Source organism: Peromyscus californicus, unplaced genomic scaffold (genome assembly GCF_007827085.1).
Source record: "Peromyscus californicus insignis strain IS unplaced genomic scaffold, ASM782708v3 Scaffold_24__1_contigs__length_46423439, whole genome shotgun sequence".
Classification (NCBI taxonomy): Eukaryota; Metazoa; Chordata; class Mammalia; order Rodentia; family Cricetidae; genus Peromyscus; species Peromyscus californicus.
The window spans coordinates 21086826-21113798 of record NW_026294535.1 but is presented as its reverse complement, the minus strand read 5'-3'; the positions used below and the strand labels follow the sequence as shown (position 1 = coordinate 21113798).

At 34.3% G+C, this 26973-nt stretch overlaps 1 protein-coding gene across 9 annotated transcripts in view; it reads left to right on the top strand.

Moving 5' to 3' along the window:
- Lrriq1 (leucine rich repeats and IQ motif containing 1) overlaps nt 1-26973 on the top strand; it is a 187597-nt gene extending 160624 nt beyond the window's left edge. For all 9 annotated transcript variants that reach the window (XM_052753245.1, XM_052753239.1, XM_052753244.1 and 6 more), the window contains 3 exons: nt 41-101; nt 10356-10476; nt 25461-26973. In XM_052753245.1, coding sequence (XP_052609205.1) covers nt 41-101; nt 10356-10476; nt 25461-25603 — 325 coding nt within the window. In that variant the 3' untranslated portion in view covers nt 25604-26973. The remainder of the gene's footprint in view (nt 1-40; nt 102-10355; nt 10477-25460) is intronic.

Genomic DNA, 26973 nt, shown 5'->3' with positions numbered 1-26973 from the left:
TTTATAACATACCTTGTTTTCCTTTTGTGTCACCGTGAAGCAATCACTTCTTGCCTGAGTTAGATCCAGATGTACTTAATGGTGGAAGAGTTCAACTTGTGGTAAGAAATATGTTTAAAGTTACAGAAAAATGTTATGGACACACGTACTCAATAAATAACACTTTAAAATATGTTCATAATATGTGTAAGCCATGAAATATCACAACTGTATCTATTTTGGGGTGACCTCAAATGCCATATGCTAAAATAATAACATATTTTCTAGACTTGCAATATAATGTTACAATACGACATTGTTTAAAATAATAATTTTATTTGACAGATGTAAAAATATTGACCTGTTACCATTTTTAAACAAAATTACTCTGAATGGGAAATTGCTTAATGAGATTATTTTCTTCAACATTTTAAGAGCTGAATTTGTAGATTATACTGGAAAGCAACAGCAATATGAGTTCCCAGCTTGGAAAATCAAACCATATTAAAAGTAACAAGTGATTAGCAGCTTAACCCCTCTAAGTTTTATGGAGTCCAGTCATACTCTGGTATTACTTGAGCTTTAAGGCCACATTCTAAGTGTAGTAATAAGAGTGTAGTCTAAAAAATGGAAGGCATATGCTTGTTAAATTCACTCTTCTGTAAGCTGCTTGAAGAAAGACTTTGTAAATAGAGGAATGTGGCCAAAATGGGATCTAGAAAAGTGAATCTCATAAAAGGGAAAAATTTCAGTGTTGTTTCAGATATTTTGAAAGAGGGCGTCATGGCTGGTGAGTATATGGTTCTGTTGTAGTTGATGGAAGTGGATAACACCTCCCATTCATGAAAACTAAGAAATATTCCTTGCTCAGATTCTACATTGATCAAGAAAATGGATTAATATTTTGTTTTCCATGGAGAATTTCATTTCCAAAGATAATTTTCTTTGTGATTAAAAAATAATATTATGGCTGTCAGAGCACTTACATAGTGTTTTCTTGAACAATTTTGTAAGACTTCCCTGAATTTGAACAATAATTGTTAAATATATGTCTAATATATATATATATATATATATGTGTGTGTGTGTATATATATATATATATATATCATACACACACATACATATATATATGTATAGATATAGATATATATGTAGAGAGAGAGAGAGAGACAGAGAGGAAGGAAGGGAAAAAGTCTATGTTCCTATTCAAAATTATCATTCATTAAATATTTTCTTGTATTTTAGTAAAATTCCTCTGTGATAGTGTCATGCATATTACATTAGAAGTATTAGTACATCGGACTGTTACTATTACATATATACATATTTGTACATAATTATAAAATAAATACATATATACATAATTATATATATATATATGTGTGTGTGTGTAATTAGCTATATTTTTGTACAAATTCATTAATGGCCACTTTTAAGAAAGGAGGAAAAAAACATTAAAAGGCAACAAATTATTAATAATGGAGATAAAAATTATTATGTATACTTCTTATCAAACTTCAATATTATAGCATAAAGCATAATCAAAGTCAATTTCTGCATGTAAAGGAGCTAGAAAATAATATCTCTGCCTAAATAAGGCCAAAGCATGTTACACAATTGAAAGAAATTATAAAATATCATTTTATAATATTGTAAAATGTATGAGGAAATATAGAAAAGTATGTTGGTAATTGAATTAAATTGATAAATGAATCACATTCTTGGGTTTTCCAGAGAACAGTCATATTTCACATTATTCTAGAAATAGATTCAGATTTTAAAATTTGGGGATATGATGTCTATTGAATTACCCCTTCCATGTTAACGTATCTACTGGTATAGTAATTGTTCAAGAATTGCTAGGTAACCATACTGTTAAGATATTATGTGTAAGTTCTCTGTTGTTTCTAGGATACACCACCATAGAGAAGACATCCTGTTCCTCTGCTGTTATAATCTTTCTTTTTTATATATAATTTTTTTAAAAAAATATTTTCTTTCCTTTTACATATCAACCCTTCTTCCCCCTCCCTCCTCTTCTCCTGCTCTCCCCACCTACTCCCATCCCACCCTCACCCCCTCCTCATAGAGGGTAAGGCCTCCCTTGAGTAGTCAGCACAGGCTGTTATACCATGATGGGACCAGACCTGGCCCCTCCCTCCTGCATCAAGGCTGACTAAGGCATTGCACCTTAGGGAATGGGATCTAAAAAGCCAATTTGTGTATGATTTTCCCTGAGGCTTAGGTATAGTAGTTATACTGTAGATGGCATCCATTCAGGCTGAGCACACCATGATCGCTGAATTATGGTCAGTTGTGATTTTTCTGTAATGGTCTGTTTGCTGCAAAGTGAAGGTTTTGTTTTGTTTGTCTTGATTCAGTGTGAGAACCACACTTGTCTGTGGGTATAAGGGTAAGTTTTAGATTATAGTTAGGGATTATGCTAATGTAGTAAAGTAATAGTAGTACTATATGATCCATGATCTTACTTGTCCCAAGAAGTTCACTAGGTTTCCAGTACCAGATATTGATTTTCATCCTGTTGAATGTGCCTTAAGTCTAATTAGACAACTCTTGGTTACTACCACATCGTGAATGCCACTCTTAAACCTGTAGGGAATATCTTGGCATGCTGGTCATGTTGTGGGTCATGCTGACAGAGAAGAGGGAAACCTCACAGAACGCCCAACCCTAAGCAAATACAGACAACCAATGACTACTGGTAGAGGGATGATCAATCTTTCCCAGCGTTGATCCCACTAATAGTTTTTCCAATAGTGACTGATCAGCCCTGAAATCAAATATACACAATCAACATTAACAAACTCAGCAGGCTGTATTTATATATTTACATGTAAATGTATCCAACAATATAATAATGTCATATAGGTAACAATAAAAAAGGTGAGTTTTAAATTTTAAATTTTGCAAAAAAGACCATCAATTTGAAGAGGGAGTAATGAAGGGTGGTATTGGAGTGGTTGTAAAGAGAAAAGTGTAGAGGAGGATGTGGTGTAATTATATTTTAATTATTTTTTAATTAGAGAAGTTTAATGAAGAAAATTTAGGAACATACGTGCAATAGATGAGCTACTGCACATTTTTTCCCAAAGAAATGAACATTCGTTAAAAAAAAATAGTACAAAGATAGCTGAATATGATCAAAATAGGTTCTCAAAATTTAAAATTCTCAAAGAGCAAGTGTCCTTGGGGTATATGCCCAAGAGTGGTATAGTTGCTGGGCAGTGGTTGCACACGCCTTTAATCCCAGCACTCGGGAGGCAGAGCCAGGTGGATCTCTGTGAGTTCGAGGCCAGCCTGGGCTACAGAGTGAGTCCCAGGAAAGGCGCAAAGCTACACAGAGAAACCCTGTCTCGAAAAAAAAAAAAAAAAAAGAGTGATATAGTTGAGTCTTGAGGAAGACTTAGGATGCCCCTCAGCTGAAGAATGGATAAAAAAAGATGTGGTCCATTTACACAATGGAGTATTACTCAGCTGCCAAAAACAATGACATCATGAAATTTTCAGGCAAATGGATGAAACTAGAAAAAATATTCCTGAGTGAGGTAATCCGGACCCAGAAAGACAAACATGGTGTGTACTCACTCATGAGTGGATACTATGTGTAAAGCAAAGAATAACCAGACTACAACCCACAGCTCTAGAGAAGCTAGGTAACAAGGAGGATCCTAAGAGGGATGCATGGATCTCCCTGGGAAGGGGAAATAGATGAGATCTCCTGAGTAAACTGAGGGTGGGGAGAGGGGGTAGAGGAGAGAAAGGGGATGAGAACATGAGGGAATAGGATGATCATGATTGAGATGGGGAAGGAACTGAGGGTGAAAGCAATGGAAAAGATATCTTGATAGAGAGAACCATTATGGGGATAGAGAGAAACCTGGTGCCAGGGAAATTCCCAGGAATCCACAAGGATGACCCCAGCTAAGACTCCTAGCAATAGTGAAGAGGGTGTCTGAACTAGCCTTTCCCTGTAATCAGATTGGTGAATACCCTAACTGTAATCATCCTTTATCCAGTAACTGATGTAAGCAGATGCAGAGATCCACAGCCAAGCACCAGGCCAAGCTCTGAAAGTCCAGTCGAAGAGAAGGAGGAGGGATTATATGAGTACGGGTGGGTCAAGATCATGGTGGGAAAATCTACAGACAGAACCAAGCTCCTGGGAACTCACGAACTCTGGACTCACAGCTGTGGAGGCTACATGGGACCAAACTATGCCCTCTGCATGTGGAAGACAGTTGTGTAGCTTGGTCTGTTTGAGGGGCCCATGGCAGTGGAATCAGGATCTATCCCTGGTGCATGAGCTAGCGTTTCGGAGCCCATTTCCTTTGGTGTGATGCCTTGCTCAGCCTTATTGTAGTCGGGAGGGGCTTGGTTCTGCCTCAACTGAATGTACCAGGCTTTGTTATGGGAGGTCTTACCCTTTGGGTAGAATAAATGGGGTGTGGAGGGATTAACAGGAGGAGGGATGGGAGGGGCAACTGATTGGTATGTAAAATGAAAAAAATTAAATAAATTTTAAAAAAAATACCAAAAAATACAAAATAAAATAAAATTCTGAACAAATTTTAAAACATATTCATTTTAAATACAGCACATTTTTGTAGTAGTTTTGTGCATAATAGCTGCAAAATTTAACACAACCAAAGTCCACTCAGTGTGTGAAAATATAACAGTGGACACAGGTTAAATAGATTTAAAATGAAGTGACTGCATGGCAACAAGCAAGGCAACATTAACATGCACACACAACACCATGTTAAAGAGTTTACCTCAGACTGTTGTGTGGTATAATACTCTGCAATCTCACTCATATAACATACTGAACATCACAGTGCTAAATAGAGACCATACCAGTAGTTGCTCATTAGCCTGAGGGTGACCAAGAGTAAAGGGTGTTCTTTGGAATAATGAAATAGTTTATTCACTTGATTGTAATGGAAGTTATAATGATATAAACATATAATGAAGAGTAATAGAACTACAACCAAAACAAATATTACTTGTAAGATCTACTCAAGACAGAACAGGGACTGTAGCTAGGAGTTTCGCATCCCACATGCCAATTTCATGGCTTGTAAGAAGCAAAGGTAATTCTATTTTTGTCATAAACAAATTAATGGTCAAACTAGGTGTAGATTACCAAGGAAATGTTTGGTATTGTTTTTGCACAACTTCCTTGCAAGTTCTAATTGAAAACTTTAAAAATATGAATCTTGAACAATGAATTTTATTTAAAGTCTATGTATTTCATTGCGTGTAAATTATATAGAGAGCTATCTAAAACATGTAACGTAACTTACCCACTGCCATCTAAGATGGTTTCCTACTAATTCTGCATTATTAATAAGAAAAGGAATCTATGCAATGATTATCACCTACTATGAAAAAGAGCATCTTCATAATTCAGTCTCTGCATAAGTAAAAGTGAAGTTTTTAAGTTGAATTGATGAAATATTTGAAGTATATATAATGATTTTGCAAAATCTGCAGATTATTGAATCACTTAAAAGGAGTAGAATAAGTTTAGATCTTACAGATACAACATACAGTGAAAAAAACAATTTAGAGGAAATTGTTGAAATTCATATTAGTTGAGAAAATAGTAGAAAACAGGGGGGACACTTACTGAGAAGAATAACATCATTTTGATTAATTTTGTTATGTGAACCTCACATACTGCACTTACTCAAACCTAGATAGCATAGATCCTTTTCCTGATATGACTTCTTCTTACAAGTTACAGATATAGTATATGAAATATGTACTAAACTGTTCTTGTGTAGTGCATACTGCTTATGCATATAATCAACCTTTATTTTTATAAATAGAACTATACTCTGAAACAGTGATAAAAAATACATTAGCCAATAGATCTAAAGTCTTTTATTATCACTGTCAATTATTATGTACTGTACAAAATTATATTGCTATGGTTTTATGTGACATGGCTGTGTGGGCAGATTTTTTTTTTTACACCAGTATTACAATGGTTATGATGTTGTTAGACAGCATGAATTTTCACCTCCATTATAACCTTAGAGACTAATATTGAGTGGGAAATACATTGTTAAATCCAGGTAATAAACAGACAGTTATTTGTTTTTGAAGTATGATACTAAAGGACTAGAACATGGCTCAGTGTTTAAGATCATGGGTTACTCTTGCAGAGGATCTGGGTTCAATTCCCAGAACCCACCTAGAGTCTTACCCTGTCTGTAGCTTCAGTTCCAGGGGAACCAACACCCTCTTCTGCCTCATCCTATGTCAGCATGCAAGCAATACACAGACATACATGCAGGCAAAACATACACATTGAAAAATACATACAAAATTTTTGAAGTATAATATTATTATGCCTTCACTTAAGAAGTACAATGCATGTAAATGTTTCTTTACATCATATTGATTAGACAATTGTCCCTGTCCCTTACTAAATACTGTAAAACTTTATTGTTGATTAAGTTGTGGCAGTTGTAGGTAGACCAGACTCTAAATATTTGTATAGTTCTATTTCAAATTCGCATCCTTTTGGTGAGATGCAGGCGGGCTTCAGAACTGCACAGGTGGACTAGAAAAAGAAATGTCCATTTGTCCCTGTGCTTTATCCAACCTTGGTCTCAACAATTCCAGTTCATACAAACCCTCCACTTTCTCGCGAATTAGACTCCTGGAGCTCTACCTGGGGCCTAGCCATGGATCTCTGCATCCGGTTCCCTCAGTCATTGGATGGGGTTTCTAGCACGACAATTAGGAAGTTTGGCCATCCTATCACCAGAGTAGGTCAGTTCAGACTGTATCTCGACCATTGCCAGCAATCTGTTGTGGGGGTATCTTTGTGGATTTCTGTGGGCCTCTCTAACACTCTGCTTCTTCCTATTCTCATGTGGTCTTCATTTATCATGGTCTTTTATTCCTTGTTCTCCCTCTCTGTTCTTGATCCAGGTGGGATCTCCCGCTCCCCTAAGCTCTCTTTCTCTCGACCCTTGCCCTTCATTACCCCCACTCACATCCATGTTGTTCATGTAGATCTCATCCATTTCTCTGTCATTGGGCGATCCCTGTGTCTTTCTTGGAGTCCTGTTTTCTAGGTAGCCTCCCTGGAGTTGTGAGTAGCAGTCTAGTCATCTTTGTTTACATCTAGTATCCTCCTATGAGTGAGTACATACCATGTTTGTCTTTCTGAGTCTGGGTTACGTCACTCAGGATGATTTTTTCTAGATCCATCCATTTGCCTGCAAACCTCATGGTGTCATTGTTTTTCTCTGCTGAGTAATATTCCATTGTGTATAGGTACTACATTTTATTTATCCATTCTTCAGTTGAAGGGCATCTAGGTTGTTTCCAGGTTCTGGCTATTACAAACAATGCTGCTATGAACATAGCTGAGCAAGTGCCCTTGTGGTATGGTTGAGCATTATGAACCAAAAGCTGAGGAGCCCCCAACTGGATCAGGCCCTCTGGATAAGTGAGACAGTTGATTAGCTTGATCCGTTTGGGAGGCATCCAGGCAGTGGGACCAGGTCCTGTACTCATTGCATGAGTTGGCTGTTTGAAACCTGGGGCTTATGCAGGGACACTTGGCTCAGCCTGAGAGGAGGGGACTGGACCTGCCTGGACTGAATCTATCAAGTTGAACTCAATCCTCAGGGGAGTCTTTGCCCTGGAGGAGATGGGAATGGGGGGTGGAGGGAGAACAAGGGAATCCGTGGCTGATATGTAAAATTAAATTAAATTATTAAATTAAAAGAAAAATAAAAAAAAGAAAAGGAAATGTCCAGAAAACAAAACTTAAAAAAAATCTTTTCAAAGTTATTGTTTAGTCAATAATTGGTACTGAACTTCATTTAGAATATTCTTATCTGAATTGAGTCAGATTATCCCATCATTTAACATGATGTTTAACATATTTCCGTAACATAAATATTTCATTTGTGGTTAGTTATATTTTTTAAAACAGTTATCCTTTTGTATTCACTGCGCTCATATTGACTGACTTAAAATATAAGAATGAGATACGTGGGAAAATCCCTGTGTGGTGAACCTGTAAACACTTCTTTCCTACTCTCTTCCATGCAATGCACTAGAACATCTGCCCACGTAGAGTTTATATTGTGTTAGTTGTTAGTAGTAAGTTATAGATGATTTAAGCTATAACGATGGATTCTCTAAGTTACATGTAAACACTGCATCATTTGACATATATGACTGGTCATCCTCAGTAGTCACCACAGTCCTGGAGCCCGTGGAGTCAAAGTAAATACTGAATAGGGTTTTTTTTTTTTTTTCATGTTCAGTCTGATTTTCAGTCACTATGGCAAATAACATGAAAAAAAACTTGATGAAGGAAAGACTCTTTTGCCTCACTTTTACAGAGGCTTAAGTCCAAAGTCACTAGAGTCTGTGTTTCTGGAACTATGGTAATAGCAGCTGAAAGACAGAGAGACACAGGAAGGATCCCAGGATAAGATATAGTGACATACTTCTTTGAACTCTGCCCTACCTCCAATTTTTGCACCATCTCCCAATTATAGAAATAGATTTTTAGTCTCTCAATAGATTAATCTAAAGATTCTGTGAGGCCTCATGATCCAATCACTGCAGACTAGATCTACCAGCTCAGACCAAACCTTCAAAATATAAGCCTTTTGGGGAGATACTTCATATCCCAATGATAACAAGCATATAGCAGAAAAGACATACTTTTCTCTTACAGTTTTTCTGTTAGCTGATAGACTAGTGCTAAAGCCAATGTGTCAGATATGGAATTTAAACATTAATAATCTATGAGCTATACCAGATTCACCGACAGTCGTGGTTTGAACCTATGTGTGAAATTCTAGTTTTCTGTAGAAGGCTGCCAGGATCCCACCATTTTGTCTTCCCATGAAGTAAAACAAAAATGTTTACACATTTAAATTTAAGCTGTTAGATGACACTTATGTGAAGTTATATGTTCCTGTTGAATTGCACTTTAAAATTTGATTTTCTGTTTCATGGTTTGAATTTCAGATATGGCCCAAAGGTTTGTTTACGGAAGGCTTGAAAAGTTTGCTCATTAATTCATAGGTCAATAGCTTTTGGGGACTATTCCATAGTGTATACAAATTTAAAATGTGTTATACAACATAAATATGCACAAATTTTGTAACTTTAAAATTATGTTTATTTGAGAAAAACACACAAATATTTTCATTCATTTGTGAGTGAGAATGAGAAGATGAGAAAAGAAAGGAAATGAAAATGGCAAACCAGATTTGGTGTATGCTTGTAATTTTATCACTACAGAGTTCCAGGGCAGCCAGGAAGAGAGCAGAGTTCAAAGAAGAAAGGGGAGGGATAGGAGGAGGAGAAAGAGGGATAAAGGAGGAGGAAGGGGAGACAGAGGAAGACAGAGAAGTGTAAGAAGGGAGAGGAGGGGGAGGGAAGTGGAGGAGATGGAAGATGAGGGAGGGGAGGAGGTGGTATGGTTCCTTGAGTCTGTGTAACTCATTACACAGAGATAGCTTTTAACCACAGTCGTGGTTTCTTGTCTTTATTTCACTGTGTTTAAATTTTCCTCCCATCAAACATTTAGGACAATACTCTCTCATAGGAATCCAATTATGCAGTGGTTTGGGGTAGATCCCATCCACTTAGACGCTGTTTTGTTTTTTATAACAGCATATTCCCCACTTCACAGCTCAGTCTTGATAAATTCCTAATGATACAAGACATTCTGTAGGAGAACATCCTATAGGTAACAAGCAATTCTTTTGATGCTGAGTATCACTATAAGATAGTAATAAGAGTACAACTGTAATTTCAGATGACTGAATAATCCTTTGGGTGCATAAAATATTCCTTGAAATTACTATATATTTAACATTACCTCAAAATTAGACAATTTAAAGTGCAATATTTTACACTGACAATGGTTATAATAGAAGAGTAGATATAGTCTGTGATGCAGTGATACACCAATATGGAAAATTCATGTTAAGGATTGTTGATAGAAAATAATGTTTAATTATGTTTTAAATAATATACTTGGTCAGTAAGTGAGGTTAAGCTGTTTGTAATTTCACCCACTGCTTCTAAGATTGATTTTCATGAAAATTACTGTACTAAAATGTTTTCTTTTGTTGTACAGACTCAAATAGCGAACCTCAATTTGAAAATCGGCTCTTATTTGCAAAAAATGCTTTGACATAGTGCATTTGTTCTGGCTGGGCAGCAATAAAGGATTGTGGTATCATTTGAAGAAGGTTGTTTGACAGAGCCTGTTTGTTTATTTGGGGTAATGTGAGCTGCATTCAGAAAATGCCATATTTTGTTTCATGATTGTATACATTCTCTCCTGTTGCTCCCAGGCAAGACTTGTAAGCAGAGAAGACACGGATTTAGACCTTTTTTCCATGACCAGTGGAAGTGCTTTGTCTGTGAACAGAGAAAAAAAAAGCCAGGCACGCAGATCCTCATCGGGATCCTCAAGTAAGCTATGGTTTCCTTCAGAATTAATTTAGAAATCACAGATGAATTGACCAAAGCTAATGCCAGCATGCATTCTTTCACAGATAGGAGGTAGGGTGCCAGCCACCAGTGCTACCCACAAACGTGCCTTTGCCCTCTCTCCTTCCTTTACATGTCTTCTTTGATACGAACCAAATTAAATTATTTCTAAAACTCACGGCATCAGTACTTCTTTAATTAGATTATGTAAATCAAGGCTCCTCACTCATCCACTCTCTTGATCATGTTGGATACTTTGATCTTTTTTTTTTTCTAAAGATGTTAAGGATAACCTTTAAAAGTTGAATTTGTATATTAAACCAGAGCATTTGGGCCTTTGTCATTATTAAATGGTTTAAAGAAAGTTATGTCTTAAAGAAAACATTTTCAAATGTAGCAGAACTTTACATGATAAAGTATTAAATGAACATGATTTTAAAAAGTACTTTAATTTGAAAGATGTCATTTTGGTTATGTTTGTCACAGGTGACTTTATAGTCATGTGTACCAAATATGTTTATTATCTCTCAATTTTAATTTAGGAATGGTTTACGGATATAAAAAATTATATGAACAAAAATATATAGCATGTTTAAACTCTCAAAAAAGTAAACATAAAAAATATGCATCTTGAGGTATTTTATATTAATAAATCCTGTTTTTCTAAGTTTTCATTTAATTTGTATCATAGACCATTTGAAATGATCTGTAATATGTAAAAATTGTTTCACTTCATATTATATTTGTTAATTTTCCAAAACACAAGTGAAATTCAAGTCTACACATAAGTTCATATAGCATTATCCTTATTTGTTTTGAAAGCTTCAATACTCTTTGATCTCATATTTATACAAAATTCATGTTCTATTGAATGTGAAAAAAAATCAATAACACAGTTAGCGCTTTCCAGATAAAAACAAACCTGAAAATGTTTCTGGAGCCCTGATCTTTCGTCCAGATACTTGGGCTTCAGTAGAGTATAAGAACTTAAATCCCTTTATGCATGCAACTTAACTGTGATATATGTTGGTTTACTTTTATAATAATTACTTCAATATCTCTAATTTGCACATATTCCTAGATTTATAAGATTTTACAGTTCTGGCATTTTTATTACTTTACAAAATCTGGTTATTTTCTCTGTATGATTTAACAATATTTTATGTTTACTGTTATAAAGAAAAATTCTTTTCTTATATAAATTCCTGGGTTCCTGCTAGAATATGCTGGTTGCATCGATTTCAGCTGTGGCATACATATATATGAATCATGCAGTCCATATTATGCATTGGATATCAATTTCAATCACTATAGGTAAAAAAATGAACAATCTAAACTGAAATACAAAAGCACAATAATGTTTTCTCATTGTACAGAGTATCAGAACTTTTCTTCAGGACTTGTGTTTAGTTTATTGGTAGAGAGCTTGCTTAGCAAGCACAGCCTAAGTCTGATCCCCAGCACTGAAAAAAAAATAAAAAGGAAGAAATAAATAACACTAACAAGAAACTTTGTTGATCATATGCCATCAGATAGTTATAACTTAAATTGCTCAATAAATCAGCAACTATGCTGTAACACACAGCTTTGTGTTTCATATGCATGACATTGAACCATAGGTTGTAGAATATATAAGATCATTAAATAAAATTCATGAGTTCCTTTCGATTATAATCCTTTAGATTATTTTTATACTTACCTTTGTATTATTTAAAATTTTTTAATGATGTGGTATAAATGTGTTGTGAACATACCTGAGTACCCCTACTTTCTTTTATCCTTCCCAATGCCTGCAGACTCCCTCCTCAACCTAATACCATCTGTAACACAATAAAATAATACTATTCCCACAGAATGAAATTCCAATTAGTTGATGATAGATGACTGCATTGAAAACACTAACAGTCTTTAAATAAGCTTAGCAAGTGAAATTTTAAGATAAGTCATTTTAGAAAAGGATTATATTAAATATCTAAATGATTGAGTAAAACACTTAGTCATTGTAATTATTCATCTACTGCTACATCTGTACAATATAATTGTAAACACTGTGAGCGCTGACGTCAAACATAACCTAGTCCCTCCAAAAGGGACTATAGTACTACTTTTCTGTAGAATTGCCGTTAGAGTCAAACAGAATGCATTTAGAATAATATAAGGTCAAAACAAGTGATGAGTAAGTGTTTTTATAATCACAACCTAGGCATGGCAGCTGAGATCTCAAGTGCAGAGATAAATAGGCTAATTGGTTTTTCATGTATAAGGACTTTACTCTTAGTAACTTGACCAAAAATAATTGGTTTAGTCTTTTAGTCTATAGAGATCCTTTAACCTTCAAATATTTTACACACTGTGCTTTCATGGCCCTGGGCCAACTGCTTATAGCTTTGAAAGCTCTTTTTCCTTGAGCTTTCTCTCCCTCTCAAAACTTGTCACCCTGTTAAAGCTAAAGTATTTCTTTTTACTTTGAAAGCCAAATCTAGAGAGCAGTTTATGAGCCACAGCTGTGAAATGCCCTGGGAGCCTTTGGACTCTTCTAAATACTATCCTCTACTGTTTCCATAATAGTGTAACATGTATCCTCCATAATTAGATAAATACTGGCTTATCATCTCAGGTCCACTATCAGAGACAAGTCATACGACTGTGGATAAATTAACTTCTAAGAATAAGTTTAGTATCTGTAAAATGGGACAAGAATGTTTCTCTCACAGGGTGTTAGGAATAAATCAGTAAAATGTGTAAATCGGGTGACATATTACTTAGCATATTGTAAAGGAAACAACAGGTTCTGCTGTTTTCTTCCTTGGTTGTATCTTTTGTGTCTTATTGCAAATTTTAAAATGAACCAACAGCAGAACTGCCTTTCTCTTATGTGTTCTTTTACTATGCCAGTTGTCACAAGCAATTGTATCTTCGCACAGAGAATTTCTTCATTTTTGTTCCTTTTCTCTTCGTCTTTACTTTTCACTAAAAGAAGCCAAGATTACCATCACTATCTAGATTTCTGAACCATCATAAAGTTTGCAAAGAAAGAATGGAGGTTTCTTTGTTATTCAAAACTTGTATGTCAAGTGAGTTTCTTATTTAAATAACGTTTATGCAAAATATTTTGTTAGTTATTTTGGTTTTGTCTGTTTTTCTCATTTAATACCTTTTATCTACTATGCATTACAATAATTATCTTACTGTAAAAGCAACTTATAGCTTTGAAAATTACTTTTATTGCTGGGTGTACTGGCACACAGCTTTAATCCCAGCACTCGGGAGGCAGAGGCAGGCAGATCTGTTAGTCTGAAGCCAGCCTGGTCTACAGAGTGAGTGCCAGGAAAGTCAAGGTTACACAGAGAAACTCTCTTAAAAAAGAAACAAAAGAAAACAATTACTTTTATTATCTTTATACTTCATGATAATTTTTCTTTGACAACTAATATAAATAAAATTGAAGAATTTAGCAAATGAGATTCCATCCCCACAGAAAAGAGAAAGCCACTACTTGAATCCTCCAATTCATAACTTAGCTGATAAAGAGTAGAGCATAAAAATTTTCAAGCCATTTATTGAATGCTTATTGTCTCTTCATACTTAACATGGCAACTTCTGATTATCACTGTGCTTTCTTGAATGCCTTCATTTTTACAATTAGCAAAGAATTGGATATCCACAATGGCTCGGTAATAGTGAATAATAAACCCCAAGTCATGCCCTCATTTGGATACATAGAAACTTCTCATGACATGTTAAACCTTTTGTTGAATATGGAAGTATGTATTGTTCAGAAGTGACTCAATTAATGTAGTGTTGAGAGCAGAACACCTCTTGTAAGCAGTGTGCTTCACTTGTACTGAGTGACATTTGGGAAATAGGTAGGAAAGAGAGAGAGTGTATGACTTCTTCCTTCGCTGGAGGCAGGGTATGCTGATTAAGGAAGCTAAAAGCTTTGGTAGAAATTCAACGGGAGACTTTCTAGTGTCTAAGAGACATTGCCGTGCTCAAATCCTCACATTTATAAGCATTCATGAGGACAGTCTGTCAGTATATGAAGGATTTCATTTCAGGTGAGTTTTTCAAATAACCCTATCATGAGACACAAATTTCCATAGTTTCAACTTATATTGAAGTCAGTCTATTAATTGTCCATTCAAAAGGGAATGTAGAGTTCACTTTGGTGTTCAGTATATCACACAAGAAAGAGTTCAGGGCAAGACCACACTGTCTATCCATCATGGAGTTTTTGATCTATAGAAATATTTGCTGTGAATTTGGGCTCCTGATTTGGTCCTGTAACTCATAACTCAGGGAAGTTTATCACAGGGCACACTCTACTAACATTCTGGTCAGGAACTCCAAAGCCTCATCCTCATGCAATGCCTCTCTATAAACCTTTTCATGAGTAAGCTGAGTATGGATTTCATTTCAAAAGAGAAATGCTTTCGAAAAACATCCTTATTACAAATCATATTGTGAGGATGCATTTGTTGGTAACTGGTAATAACTTCATAATGAACATGTTCATAAATTCATGTGTTAAATTACTACTTTCTGAATAGAATAATAAAAATTTTTCATTATAACAGTATATACAAAGAACATTTGTATAAAGAGTAAATTAGGCACAGTTTTCCCTTTACAAAAGACTACAGCTTGGACTATATTAAGTATTAATATTTTATTCATGGTACTTTAGAAATGAAATTGAAGAAAAGCTATATCACTAAACAAACATGTATTAATCAAGTATACATCAGTGACTATTATGTGTGATAAATATAATTTCACATTAAATTAAATACCAAAATTGTGATATTTTAAAAACATTAGGCTTCATGATCATCTATATCTACCACAGTGGATACTATGATTTTGAAATAGAGACTACAGCTCCAGTTTGTTTTCAAAACTAAGAAAAATCTCAATGGAATTTCAAAATAGCATTATTTATTGGGTGAAATACCTTTTTTCTCTCTGAAAGCATTGATAATAAATCTCATCTGATGCAAAGATGTGGTAATGTTCCCAGGTGTTCACTTTTTATGGTTCAAGGAGTGACACATGCAGCTTTCGGCTAGCTCTTCCACAGTGAGGGTGCTTGGTTAGGTGAGGGTGAGTGTTTTTCAAAAGACTCCACCCAGCATAGCAGTCTTTCTCTCCGAACAATATTCCTCGATGTCTTATTTTCATAAGATATCATCTGAGTAGATGTAGTAATTATCACTAAGAGTATTCTGAAGGGACTACTCGTATAGAGGGCACCTGGTTCCTTCAAACTTAAAGGGGACCTTGACACCTAAATATGACTGCCGTTATAGAAAAGCACCTGTTTTAAAATCACCTAAGAACCTTTTTGAATTCAGAAAATGTATAGCAGGTCATAATTGATTGTATCCCACCAGCCAAAATAATAACACACCTCATCTTGCTGTTAAAGATGAGGAAAATCACAGTCACTTGATATTTTATTTCATATTCCTGGTTAATTAATTGGATAAATGTATAATTTTACATTTTATAATGTCAATAGATCAGTAATAGATAGATGGATAATAGATGATACATGCATACATGAATCATATATATATATATATATATATATATATACATACTTACATAGGATAAGAGAGTTGATAGCACTCACAAAGGTATGTGCAAGGGAATTTCCCCTCCTAATTCTTGTTACATAACTAATTTATAACTATAAGTTGATTTCTAAACTTTTCAAATACTATGGTTTCTTTGGTGGATTTACCTGCCCATTTTGTCATCTTATTTTCAAATCTTATTTTCCTGTCCCTAACATACATATATATGTATGTATGTATGTATATATATATATATATATATATATATCCTTTAAAAATATGCTACTATCAAAGTTTCAAGATCTCCAACTAGCATTTGACTGTATCGACAGTTATTCTATTTTCTATAGGTCCCTCACATTCTATAACTTACATTTATAAATAATTATTTCTTCAATAAATATTATAAACTTCTTATACTTAGGTTAATTAGCTATTACTTTTTGATGTCCAAACATATTTTAATTATATTTAATCATGTCCAGCTTACATATTTTCATATCGACTGAAACTATATTTTTAAAAGAATAAATTGATTTTCCTGTAGTTGTCCCCTAAATGATTAGAATTTTATTTATGTTTGGAACTTATAAAAAGTAAATGTAAAGAAATTAATGAAGGAAATAATTAAAAAAGAAAACCTATGAAGTTACATAATTCTAGACTAATTTCTTCAGAGATTATCTTAAAGATTATGTCATGAAGGAATCTCTTATTTTGTGTCTATTTTTAAAAGGTTCCCAGGAGATACTATTCTTAATGTTATTTAAGTATATGTTTATGCTTGTATGGTCATAACCACAAATATATCTTAGGATTCTGTGACCAACATTAAAAGTTTTGGTAACATAAATCTTTCAAGACTTTGAGCAGTAAATGGGAAGTCAGTGCAATAAACATAAAAATATAGAAGTCTAAAACCATCATTCAATGAAATGATTCTGAATTTTAAAAATTATGTTGAAGGTATAAGATAGGAAGATGATAGATAGGTAGATGATAGATAGATAGATAGATAGATAGATACATACATACATACATACATACATACAAAGTGTTTTACTGTGTTCACACATTGATAACTTTTCTTCATTTTACTTTTCTATGCCTGGTTTTTAGATAAGGGGTGAATCTTTCCCTTCCATGCTTTTACAAGCAGATATGTACCTCACAATTATATTTTATGATTATTTTTCTGTATTGCTATTGTGTTAAAGCTATGCTTTATTAATGAATATAAAGCATGATGTCTTCTCTAAGATAAACTCTAGCCGGCTGGGTAACAGTGGCACATGCCTTCAATCCCAACACTCAGGGAGGAGAGGCAGGTTTAAGGCCAGCCTTGCCTATAGAGTAAGCTCCAAGACAGCCAGGGCTACCCAGAGAAACATTGCCTTGGAAAGAACAAAAAACAAAAAAGAGAAAAAAAAGGAAGGAAGGGAGGGAGGGAGGGAGGGAGGGAGGGAGGGAGGAAGGGAGGGAGGAAGGAAAGAAGGAAGGAAAAAGAAAGAAAACTAGTCATACAAAGCTTAATTTTGATTCTGTTACTATCATTGTACTTTGGGCAATCAATACCTTACTACATTGCCTATGTTTTCCAATTTGCAACTGAGAGTGGTGATCTATATTTTGCAGAGATGTAATAGTGGGAGCTTCAAGTAATAGCTTGAGATGGTAGATTCCTGCTCCTTGCTATTCCTTCAGCATGATGTTTATAGTAACAGCATGAGGGAATTTGACTTAACAAACTGAAGAGCAAATGGATGATGAAAGCATATGGAAAAACATGAAATATTCTTTTAGCAGATTGATAATAAAATGTTATTTTAATAGTAAATTCCACCTTAATATAAATTATATATGTGTATATATATTTGTAGAATTATATATAATATAATAAAATTATATATAATATGTGTAATATATAATAACATATATATTAATGCTTTTAATAAATGGCAAAAGTACCACTGACTATGTTCTGCCTACAAATCTACTAAAACAATTAGTGATGTTCACAATTTGTGAAAACAGTAAAACTTCATTATAGAACATGCTCAGTTGACTTTCATACTGTCCGTGAAAAACATTTGAATTAAATCCCTCCTAGAAAAAGTATTTTCCCCATATTTAAACATAAGCTCAGGGATTATAAATATTTGTGACTACTGTTGGTGAGATGGTTCAATAGGTAAAGACACTTGTCACCAAGACTGAGTAACTGAGTTTAAGATTCACAACTACAAGGTAGAGGGAGAGAACCAAATTCTTCAGGTTGTCTTCAGACCTCCACATGAGTGCTGCTGCAGGTACATGTTCCTGTTCCCCATAAGAAATAAATAAATAAGTGTAAGCACATTTGAAAATGTTTTTGACTGAAAAGTTAACTTCTACTCTGTACAATAAAATCTGAGCTCTTTATTCCTGTTTTTATTTTATAGTAATATAAGGATAGTAAAAATGCTATTTTTTGTGACACCACAAAGAACTGTTACTGTTATGTTTTTGGTCTCTGCCAATGTAAATCCTTTAACTTTAAGGCTTATTTTTATTATATTTGTATGTACACACGTGTGTGTGTGCGGGTGCACACACATGCAGTACACAGTGTTCTTGTAGAGGTCAAAAGATAACTTGTGAGAGTTGATTCTTGTCTTCCAATATGTGGGTCTGGAGGAACTCAGGTCAGTACACTTGAAAGCAAATACCTTTACCTACTTCCACCAACTGACTCATGTTACTAGTCCAAGGCTCCTTTATATTCTTGTTTTAAAAGGCATGGGTGGGGGTAGTGGAGAGGTCAATTTTTGTTGTTATTTTTTGTTTGTTTTGTTTTTGTTTTCTGTCTTAAGTTATTGGGCAGGGACATTAAAATGTACAATCCTGTTAAATCTTTATATTCTGTCTCTGAAGTACTTAACAATTAATTGAACAAACATTGACATTGATGTTTCAGCTCTTAGAATAGCCCAGTAACCAAAATTGTAAATTAAAATGAATTGTTACCACACCAAGGCCATGCTTATATGGTTAGTAGACTGCTCTAATAAAAATAATATTTAAAGTTGTCTTATTGAGAAAGGAGACACAGAATAAAGTGCTGTTGCCTTAATATCTTTGAAGCAGTTGATAGTATCCAAGATCTGAGATAGTTTAAGGAAACAGTGAGCAATGATTACAAGCACAGTTAAATATAACAGTTATTAGTAACCCCAGATTAACATTTTCAAATCTGAAGCTGTAGCTAGTTTAAACATAGATTGAAACAATCCCAAAAAGGCAAATTTCATCTGTCCTTATGTGAGATAAATAGTTGAATGTGTCAGCTACATTTATTCCTTGTAGATAAAAAAAAATTTTTTTGAGGGCAAGATCCATGCATGCTCTATTGATAATAGATTAAAGCATAATGTTTCTAACTATAATATTTTATTTCTTACTCATTTATTTCATGACAGCTTTCTTCTTAAATAAATTATTTTACTTTATTTTTTTCTTTTCTATTATTATTATTGTTGCTTTCAAACCAATTTCTTACACTAGTTAATGTGGTACAAAAATAAATGAGTATGGTCAAATGTGAAATGCATTTGTCAAATGAATGAAACTGAAGTGCAATAATATAATAAATCCTCAGGCTAGCCATGTTTATTGTTGCCAAATGTCTCTCTGCTAAGAACTAATAAGCATGAAAAGGGATAATGAAAGTTTCCATGAAAAGTTTTTGGGAAACCTCTCCACAAGTCTTCACTATCTGAGAATGTGGAAATAAGTATTTGTTTTATACAAGTTCCATATGAGGACACTAAAGATGAAATTTGGAGAATAGAGTCACATGGGAAAGCTCCACAGTGTAACAGCTCCTGATATTACTTGGTTCACAGAGGGAAACTGACAAGGCATTTCACTTGAATAACAGTAATAGGACAGTGTCTACCACAGAAGACATAAACACACACACATGATGAATGAATGTGTGAACTAAAGCAATGTTTGCAATTGAAGCTAGTGAAGATAGCAAGTGATCTTGAAAATCCAATTGAGTTTTAAAAGTTCACATTTTAAAGGATGCAACAAGCACTTTAGGGATTACTTGAAATGCATAATTTTGCTACAAATTTGCTTTGACAAAGTTAACATGAGGCAGAGAAGAGAGAAGATAATGTTTTAATGTAGTGTTATACCTGAGCTAGATAGCATCAAATGAATACATATGTCAAACTAAGATAAAAGTATACATTTAGTTATTTACCTTGTCTAAGACACAGTTTCTTAGTTACAGATACTGTGGTTGCTTCGATGTTAATATATGAAACAGAATATAATTCTAAAAAGAATATTTTTTGAAAGTGATTGGAGAGTTTTATAAATAGATTTATCCCAAATCAGCATAAAAATTTGTGATATGCATGGTCTGACTTATAAAATTCCATTAAGAACAACAATATGTAGGAGATTGTGAGTGATAGAAGTTGCTTGTTGTTTATTAAATCTCACTCTTTGAATAATGAGATGCACTTTTGATTACCTGGTTAATTTATTAGTTTAAAAATCCAATAATTATCTAATATGAAATCGAGAAATCATAAAACCACAATAATCAGGGTTATGCAAAATAATTGCCGATGGAAAGAAGGGTTTGGGGTGACTGGAGCCACATAAGAGAGTGGTAATCTATTTCTGAGGCAAATCCTATAGCATTTTATTGCCCAAATCAAATCGCCAAAGATAAAATCCTTCAGGAGGAAAAAGGTCAGTATTGAGCAGTAATAACCACAAGATATATGTAGAAGCAAGACAAGATGTTAGCTCTCCATATTTGCTGCATGTGCTAGCCATCCTTGTGTGTCCAGGAGACAGCTGCAAGGAATGATGTAATTCCACAGCCACATACTAAAAGTGGTAAAACCTGGAAAACAGTGCATACTGTAAGGTAGGCTAAAAGAATCTAAGTCGAATATACATGGCAGTTATTCTAGTAGTTCTAACTGGTTAAACTACAAGATATTCTATACAATTAACTCCCCTCTCTGACTCATTTTAACTTTTAGGTGTATTTTTTCCAAATCAATATGCTTTGTCAATGCTAAATATTTGTATTATACATGTTGGCATTTAAAAAACACCTCCAAAAATAAAAAGTAAGAAGCAAATATAGACATCTTATTTATCCTAATACTGATAACAAACACTGTGGATATTTTAGTGATTATCAAGGATACCCAACCTATCATTTTTATTTGTCTCTTAAATAGTAAGAGAATAAATATAAACCAGACATGGAGTTGCAGGCTTTTAAGGCCAGCACTCAGGAGGCAGAGGCAGGTGGATCTCTAGGAGTTCCAGGCTTGCCTTGTCTACATAATGAGTTCCCCAGGCCAGTCAAGGCTACATAATTAGACTCTTTCGTAAAAGGAAAATAAAAAGAATAAACATAATTTTCACTCTTCAATTGCAATTTTGAGCATCAGAAAAGTTCTGTTAATAATTTATAACCTATAGAAAACTTTTGTTCTGTAAACAAAATTTCAAATCTCAGGATCAAGCAAAATTGCGTTGAGGAACTCTGAACATGGCGTAAATAACCTGTGCATCATTTGTCTATATTCTTCCTGTTTGATTTTAAATTGATCTACCTGCACTTCACTCAGCATCAAACACGGCAGACATGTTTAAGAGTGCTGTTATTTGAAGTCTGTCCTACCCACCCTGCTTCGAACTTGACCAATGTAACTAATTCATCACACTTAAATCAATGTAAATGCTTTGCTGCTAAAAATTTGTTCTGGTCACTTTCACTAAATTTTTTTTTCTCCATGCTTTACTTATGCTGTATCTGCTGTTAAGTAATACAATATGGGAAGGCCTTTGCAAGGTTTTTATATCCAGACACATAGTGTTGGGTGTATTGATGAAAATCCAATGACGTATTACTATACATCATGAGATTTCTATTTTGACCCGTTTAACAGGTTTTTTATACATACCAGGAGAGTCATTCAAAGCATTTGACATATTAAATTACTTATCAAAACACTGTATATATAGACCTTGGCATTAGTTAGGAACCAAGGATTAAATCTTTTTAAAAAAAAAAAAATTTAAGACCAGAACAAATCTTGAGGAAAACATAGATCTTGTAGGAAAGAAGTGGCTTGGTAGGAAACATAGCACACTCATGAGGACACATTTCCAGCACAAATGTGAGAGGCCAGTTGACTGATTTCTATAATCGCCTGCAAATACGCAGCAGATTATTGTCAAAAAAAATAAAACCCATAACAATAATGCTTCAGAAAAGTACTGTTAAAATCCCTTTGGTCATATTTTTTTTTCTGTTCCTGGAGCTCTCTTCAGTAAGGTATGTCGAACTCCACTATCAATGTTTTGAAGCAAGAACCTTTTTCTCTTTTATTTTCATGTGGGTAAGTAATTTTCAAACGATTATACATTGACCGTATTAAATTGCTTTTTATTTCTGTGTTTCATTCTTAGTGCAATCATGGGATGAAGTAATGACTTTGTTATGAGCGCCAATATGTGATTCCTTCACGGATGCATTTTTACTCTTCAATTTGTTTTCAATGTATCTAGTGATTTGAGAGTTTATATGAGATAACAAAGACTCTCACTAATGCAATGAGAAAATAAGCCATATAGATTATTGCTTAAACTGTTCATTTACACATAGCAAGATAATAAACTCAGGCACTTAATCACACCTAAACTATTGTCTTAGAAAAAATTCTGGGTTCATTACAGTATTGCTTATTTTCAAGATTAATTCCCTAGTTGTCAATTCACTAACAGCATACTTCACAAATTGCTGTGAAGCCGTCCCATAATGTTTTTAAAATTGTAGTTATTATTTCCTGAATGAACTATACTAGATAAGGGAAAATTTATAAACAGGCTTTATAAATATAGGAGCAGAGTGAGGATAAGTACAAGAAGATTTGAAGACTCGTCAGCAGGTCCAAAACAATGGCAACAGAGCAGAATTAGTTAAACAAATAGACCACATGTTAAATGTTTAGTAGGAGAATCCTTCAGATTGGAGAACACTTATAATTAGAGCTTTTTAATTAATTTTGATCTAATGTTAAAATAATTGTTCTAGAAGTATGTAAAATTATCTATAAATATTTCAATAATGTAGACATAAAATGCTTCTCCAGTTAGATGCTCCTTGGCATTTTGGTTTAAAACTTATATTAAGCACCAAGTATTTGAATGATAGATGTTGTAATTAGATAGCTTCATGAATAATGCTATTAACCAATAGTGAACTATGTTACTGACTTCAGTTTTAAAGCTCCTACTTATTTCTACCTACTACTTTGAATAATGCTTGCAACAACTTGATTTAGCTCTCTGTATTTGAGCAGCACCTTTGGCTAGATGTTAGTGAAAAACCTACTTGTTTCTTATTAGTCTCATATTTTAATATAAATATATTATTTCTCAGATTCCTTGCACTTCCACACCCAGCCTTAGTCATATATGTGTGTGTGTGTATGTATATATATGTATATATATCCTCATAAAAGCCTGCATTTTGTTCAGAGAGTTTTAACTACTAGAGTGTAGTGATTGCTTGCTCTGACCACTTTTTAAGAAGTGTGAAGTAGACATTCCATTCAGTCACTTAGGGAAAAATTAAATTAGAGCTTTTCCAATATATAATAGTGAGAAAGAGGCTGTGCTGCTGGCATGGTCCCCTGGCACCCTTTAGGCCACTGGTTTATCATCTGGGACATCTCTGCTTCATGTCTGGATCATCCCTGTGGCTTGAATGCGTTCTCCTCTTCTGCAGTCTCCACCTCAGGGATCGATTAAGGCAGGATGAATCTGGCCACATGTGGAAGCCGGCTTCAGCTGTCATTTCCCTCCCTGATTAGTTTCTCTGCTGAGGCTGCATGCAAGGAGTGCCCGCTGAGAGGTCTCAACTCCTGAACTGTGTTCTCTCTCCAGCAGTCTTTGGCACATAGGTGATAATCTCTTTATGTCCCAAACACCCTTTCCTGAAACAATACGTTTTAGTTCCTGCACACACACTTCTCAGAAATACTCTTTCTATAGACTATCAGTAAAATATTCTCACCTGCAGACACTCAGTAATGTCTTTGAATTTGTCTCATCACGGTATTAACCCTGGAAACTAAGGTGTAATACTCTAATTATGAGAATATTTTTAAATATGAAAGAAGTTTTTGAAGTTCATACTTACTGTCATAACAAATTTAAATCACATCATACTGTTCACAAATGGTCTACCTTTGTGATAATTCTTCTAAAATGTTTTAAAATATATTTAAATTTTCATCAGACTCCATCATCCTACATTAAAAAAGGAGGTTGGGAGTTTGTTTTGTCTAAACTTACTTAAACACGAAAGCATCACAATGGAGAATCATGTGGTTTGAACCTTTGCCTCAAGCCAGTATTGAGGAAGCCCTGGAATGTGTCTTTCGGCTGCTTTTACAGTGGTTTCCCCACAAACAGCCCTGTCGCTTAATCCCCAGGAGATTTGAAGCAGATGAGCACAAGTTTCTAATAGTATTCTTGATATGGCCCCTTTGGATCTGGCTGAACAAAACATGCTTTGTCCATTTGCCCATTTCTGTGACCATTTGTTTTCACCGCTAGCTGTTGCCGTTGCTTCTCCATAGGTAATCTATAACTTGATCCAGATAACCAAACCTTCACCCAGCTCCATGTTTATAGAGCCTGGGCACAAAATATCCTAGCATCTTGCTGTCATTACAATACAGCTGAAAAGATACTCCCCACCCAACACATAAGGCACGTGTAACCTCCTCCACTTATACAACCCAGGTTGTTGACAACCACTGTGGGGTGTGTGTGTCTGTCTCTGTGTGTGTTCTGCTAGATTGGATCCTAAGGAGATTCTTAATTTCTGGGTTTAATGTACTTTCTATTGTACCAAAAAAGTCTTTGTCATGAAGAAATAATTCAATAACTCAACTTTTAAGGACAATTTTAGCATATGCTTTATTTTATAAAATAGAAACCACTAACTTTTTGGACGTAGAAATGTATAGATTCATTAAAATGTTTCATCTTTGCATAGTGTTGTAACATTGAACCTACGGCTAGAAAAAAACAAAGAAGCCTATGTGGAAAAAAGGAAACAGTGATGTCTATTACCTGTGTTAGAGTTTTGCTTTTATTTAACCTCAATGCAATTTGTGTCAATTTTTTTCATATATCATTTGCATACATTAATTCAACGAATGTATTTTTATATGCTCAGAAATTATAAAGTTTTCAAGTGCATGTTGCTGATTTAGGAATACTTCTTATTCTAAAGTATGATTTGATTGGATCATGTTAAGAGAAAGTATATTTAATATCACCCTCTAGGTTGTTCAAGCAAGAAAATACTTGCACCAATGATAACAAACACAAGACCTTCCATTAAAGAGCGCATATCGTTCCGTGACAATCCTGTTCGATTCAGCGGTGGATGGGGAAGTGGTAAAAAGAAGGCAAAAACCTCCACCTGATCCTTCCAGCTTCTGCATCCCGAACACAAGGCCCATGACTTATTTAAGTCTGTGGATATCTATTCCTGTTATGAGTTGGAAACAATGTTTTAGAATGATGTATTTAATGTTTCATTACGATATTTCATAAACATGTTTTCTGGGTCAGTTATCTACTTCTCATTCATTGCTAGAGTTTTCACTTCCTCTTGTGTTCTTATGGAATAGCCTCACCCCCAAAAAATTCTTGAGATACTGCAGGGCAATTTGTACATACACTTTCTTGTTTGGTTTATATTCTATGACACATATCCTCAAGATTATTCTTTTTACTATTTTAATATAATATCTAAAGGAATATACATATATTAATGGTGATTAGAGAAATATTAGTGAATAATTACTACATTATAAGTTTGAATGTACCAAATTGTATTTCTCAGGTATCTCATATGGCAATTCAAAATAGATAGCAAAAATCACCATTTTATTTTTATTTTGAAGCTTCTTAGAGAATTATGGTAAAATATATATGTATGTTTAAGTTAAAATGAAATACAAATTTAAATAATTATCAACCTATTAATTTGGAAGTTTATGTGTAAATGTTTCATTCAAGTGTAATTTATTCTTGTTTATAACAGGTAAATGTGAATTTTGTTCTTTAAGATTATTCAGTTCATTCACACATACTCAGTCACTTTAAACATTTTTAAATTGCCATTTTAAAGGGTTTTTTTCTGAGCTGAAAACCATCATTTTAAAATTTTAGTATATTTTCTTAAATCACAGAAAGGTCTCACTAAGGTCTTACTAGTATGAGGATAATTTTCTCCTATTATCTTGGCAAATACAGTATGCAAAATGTTGCATTCGGCTCAGGGCTCAGAGGACCTATTAATCTGCATCTGGAATGCCTTTCACGAAGCTAAAGCCAGGGTTCTCCAGTGACTCTCCTTAGCGCACTCTGTGTAATAGGATCCAGTGAACTTCTGCTTTCCCTTTTGTTTTTCCGGCTCTCTGGTGAAATTCTTCATCCCGCGATGACTAACCAGATTTCAAGATGCATTTGTTTAGTTTTTATCCCCCATGCACTTTTGGAGTCCTGTTGCATTTCAAACCTGTAAATCTCTTTTACCCTGATTGGGATAGAAATGTTAATGAGCCTTGGGCTGTCAATCTATAAAGAAAACATGGATTCGTATGTTTCGGCCTAGAAACTGAGTTCCACATGTCCTTGTTTTGTGAACACTGTTAGGTCATCCCTTTGCTAACAACATCCACAAATCAGCATAATGTAATGATGGAAAATATTTTATCTCAGCTTATTTTCAACTCAGAGGGAAAAAAACCACATTAAAGCTGACATCGATGGGGTTTTATGGTTCATA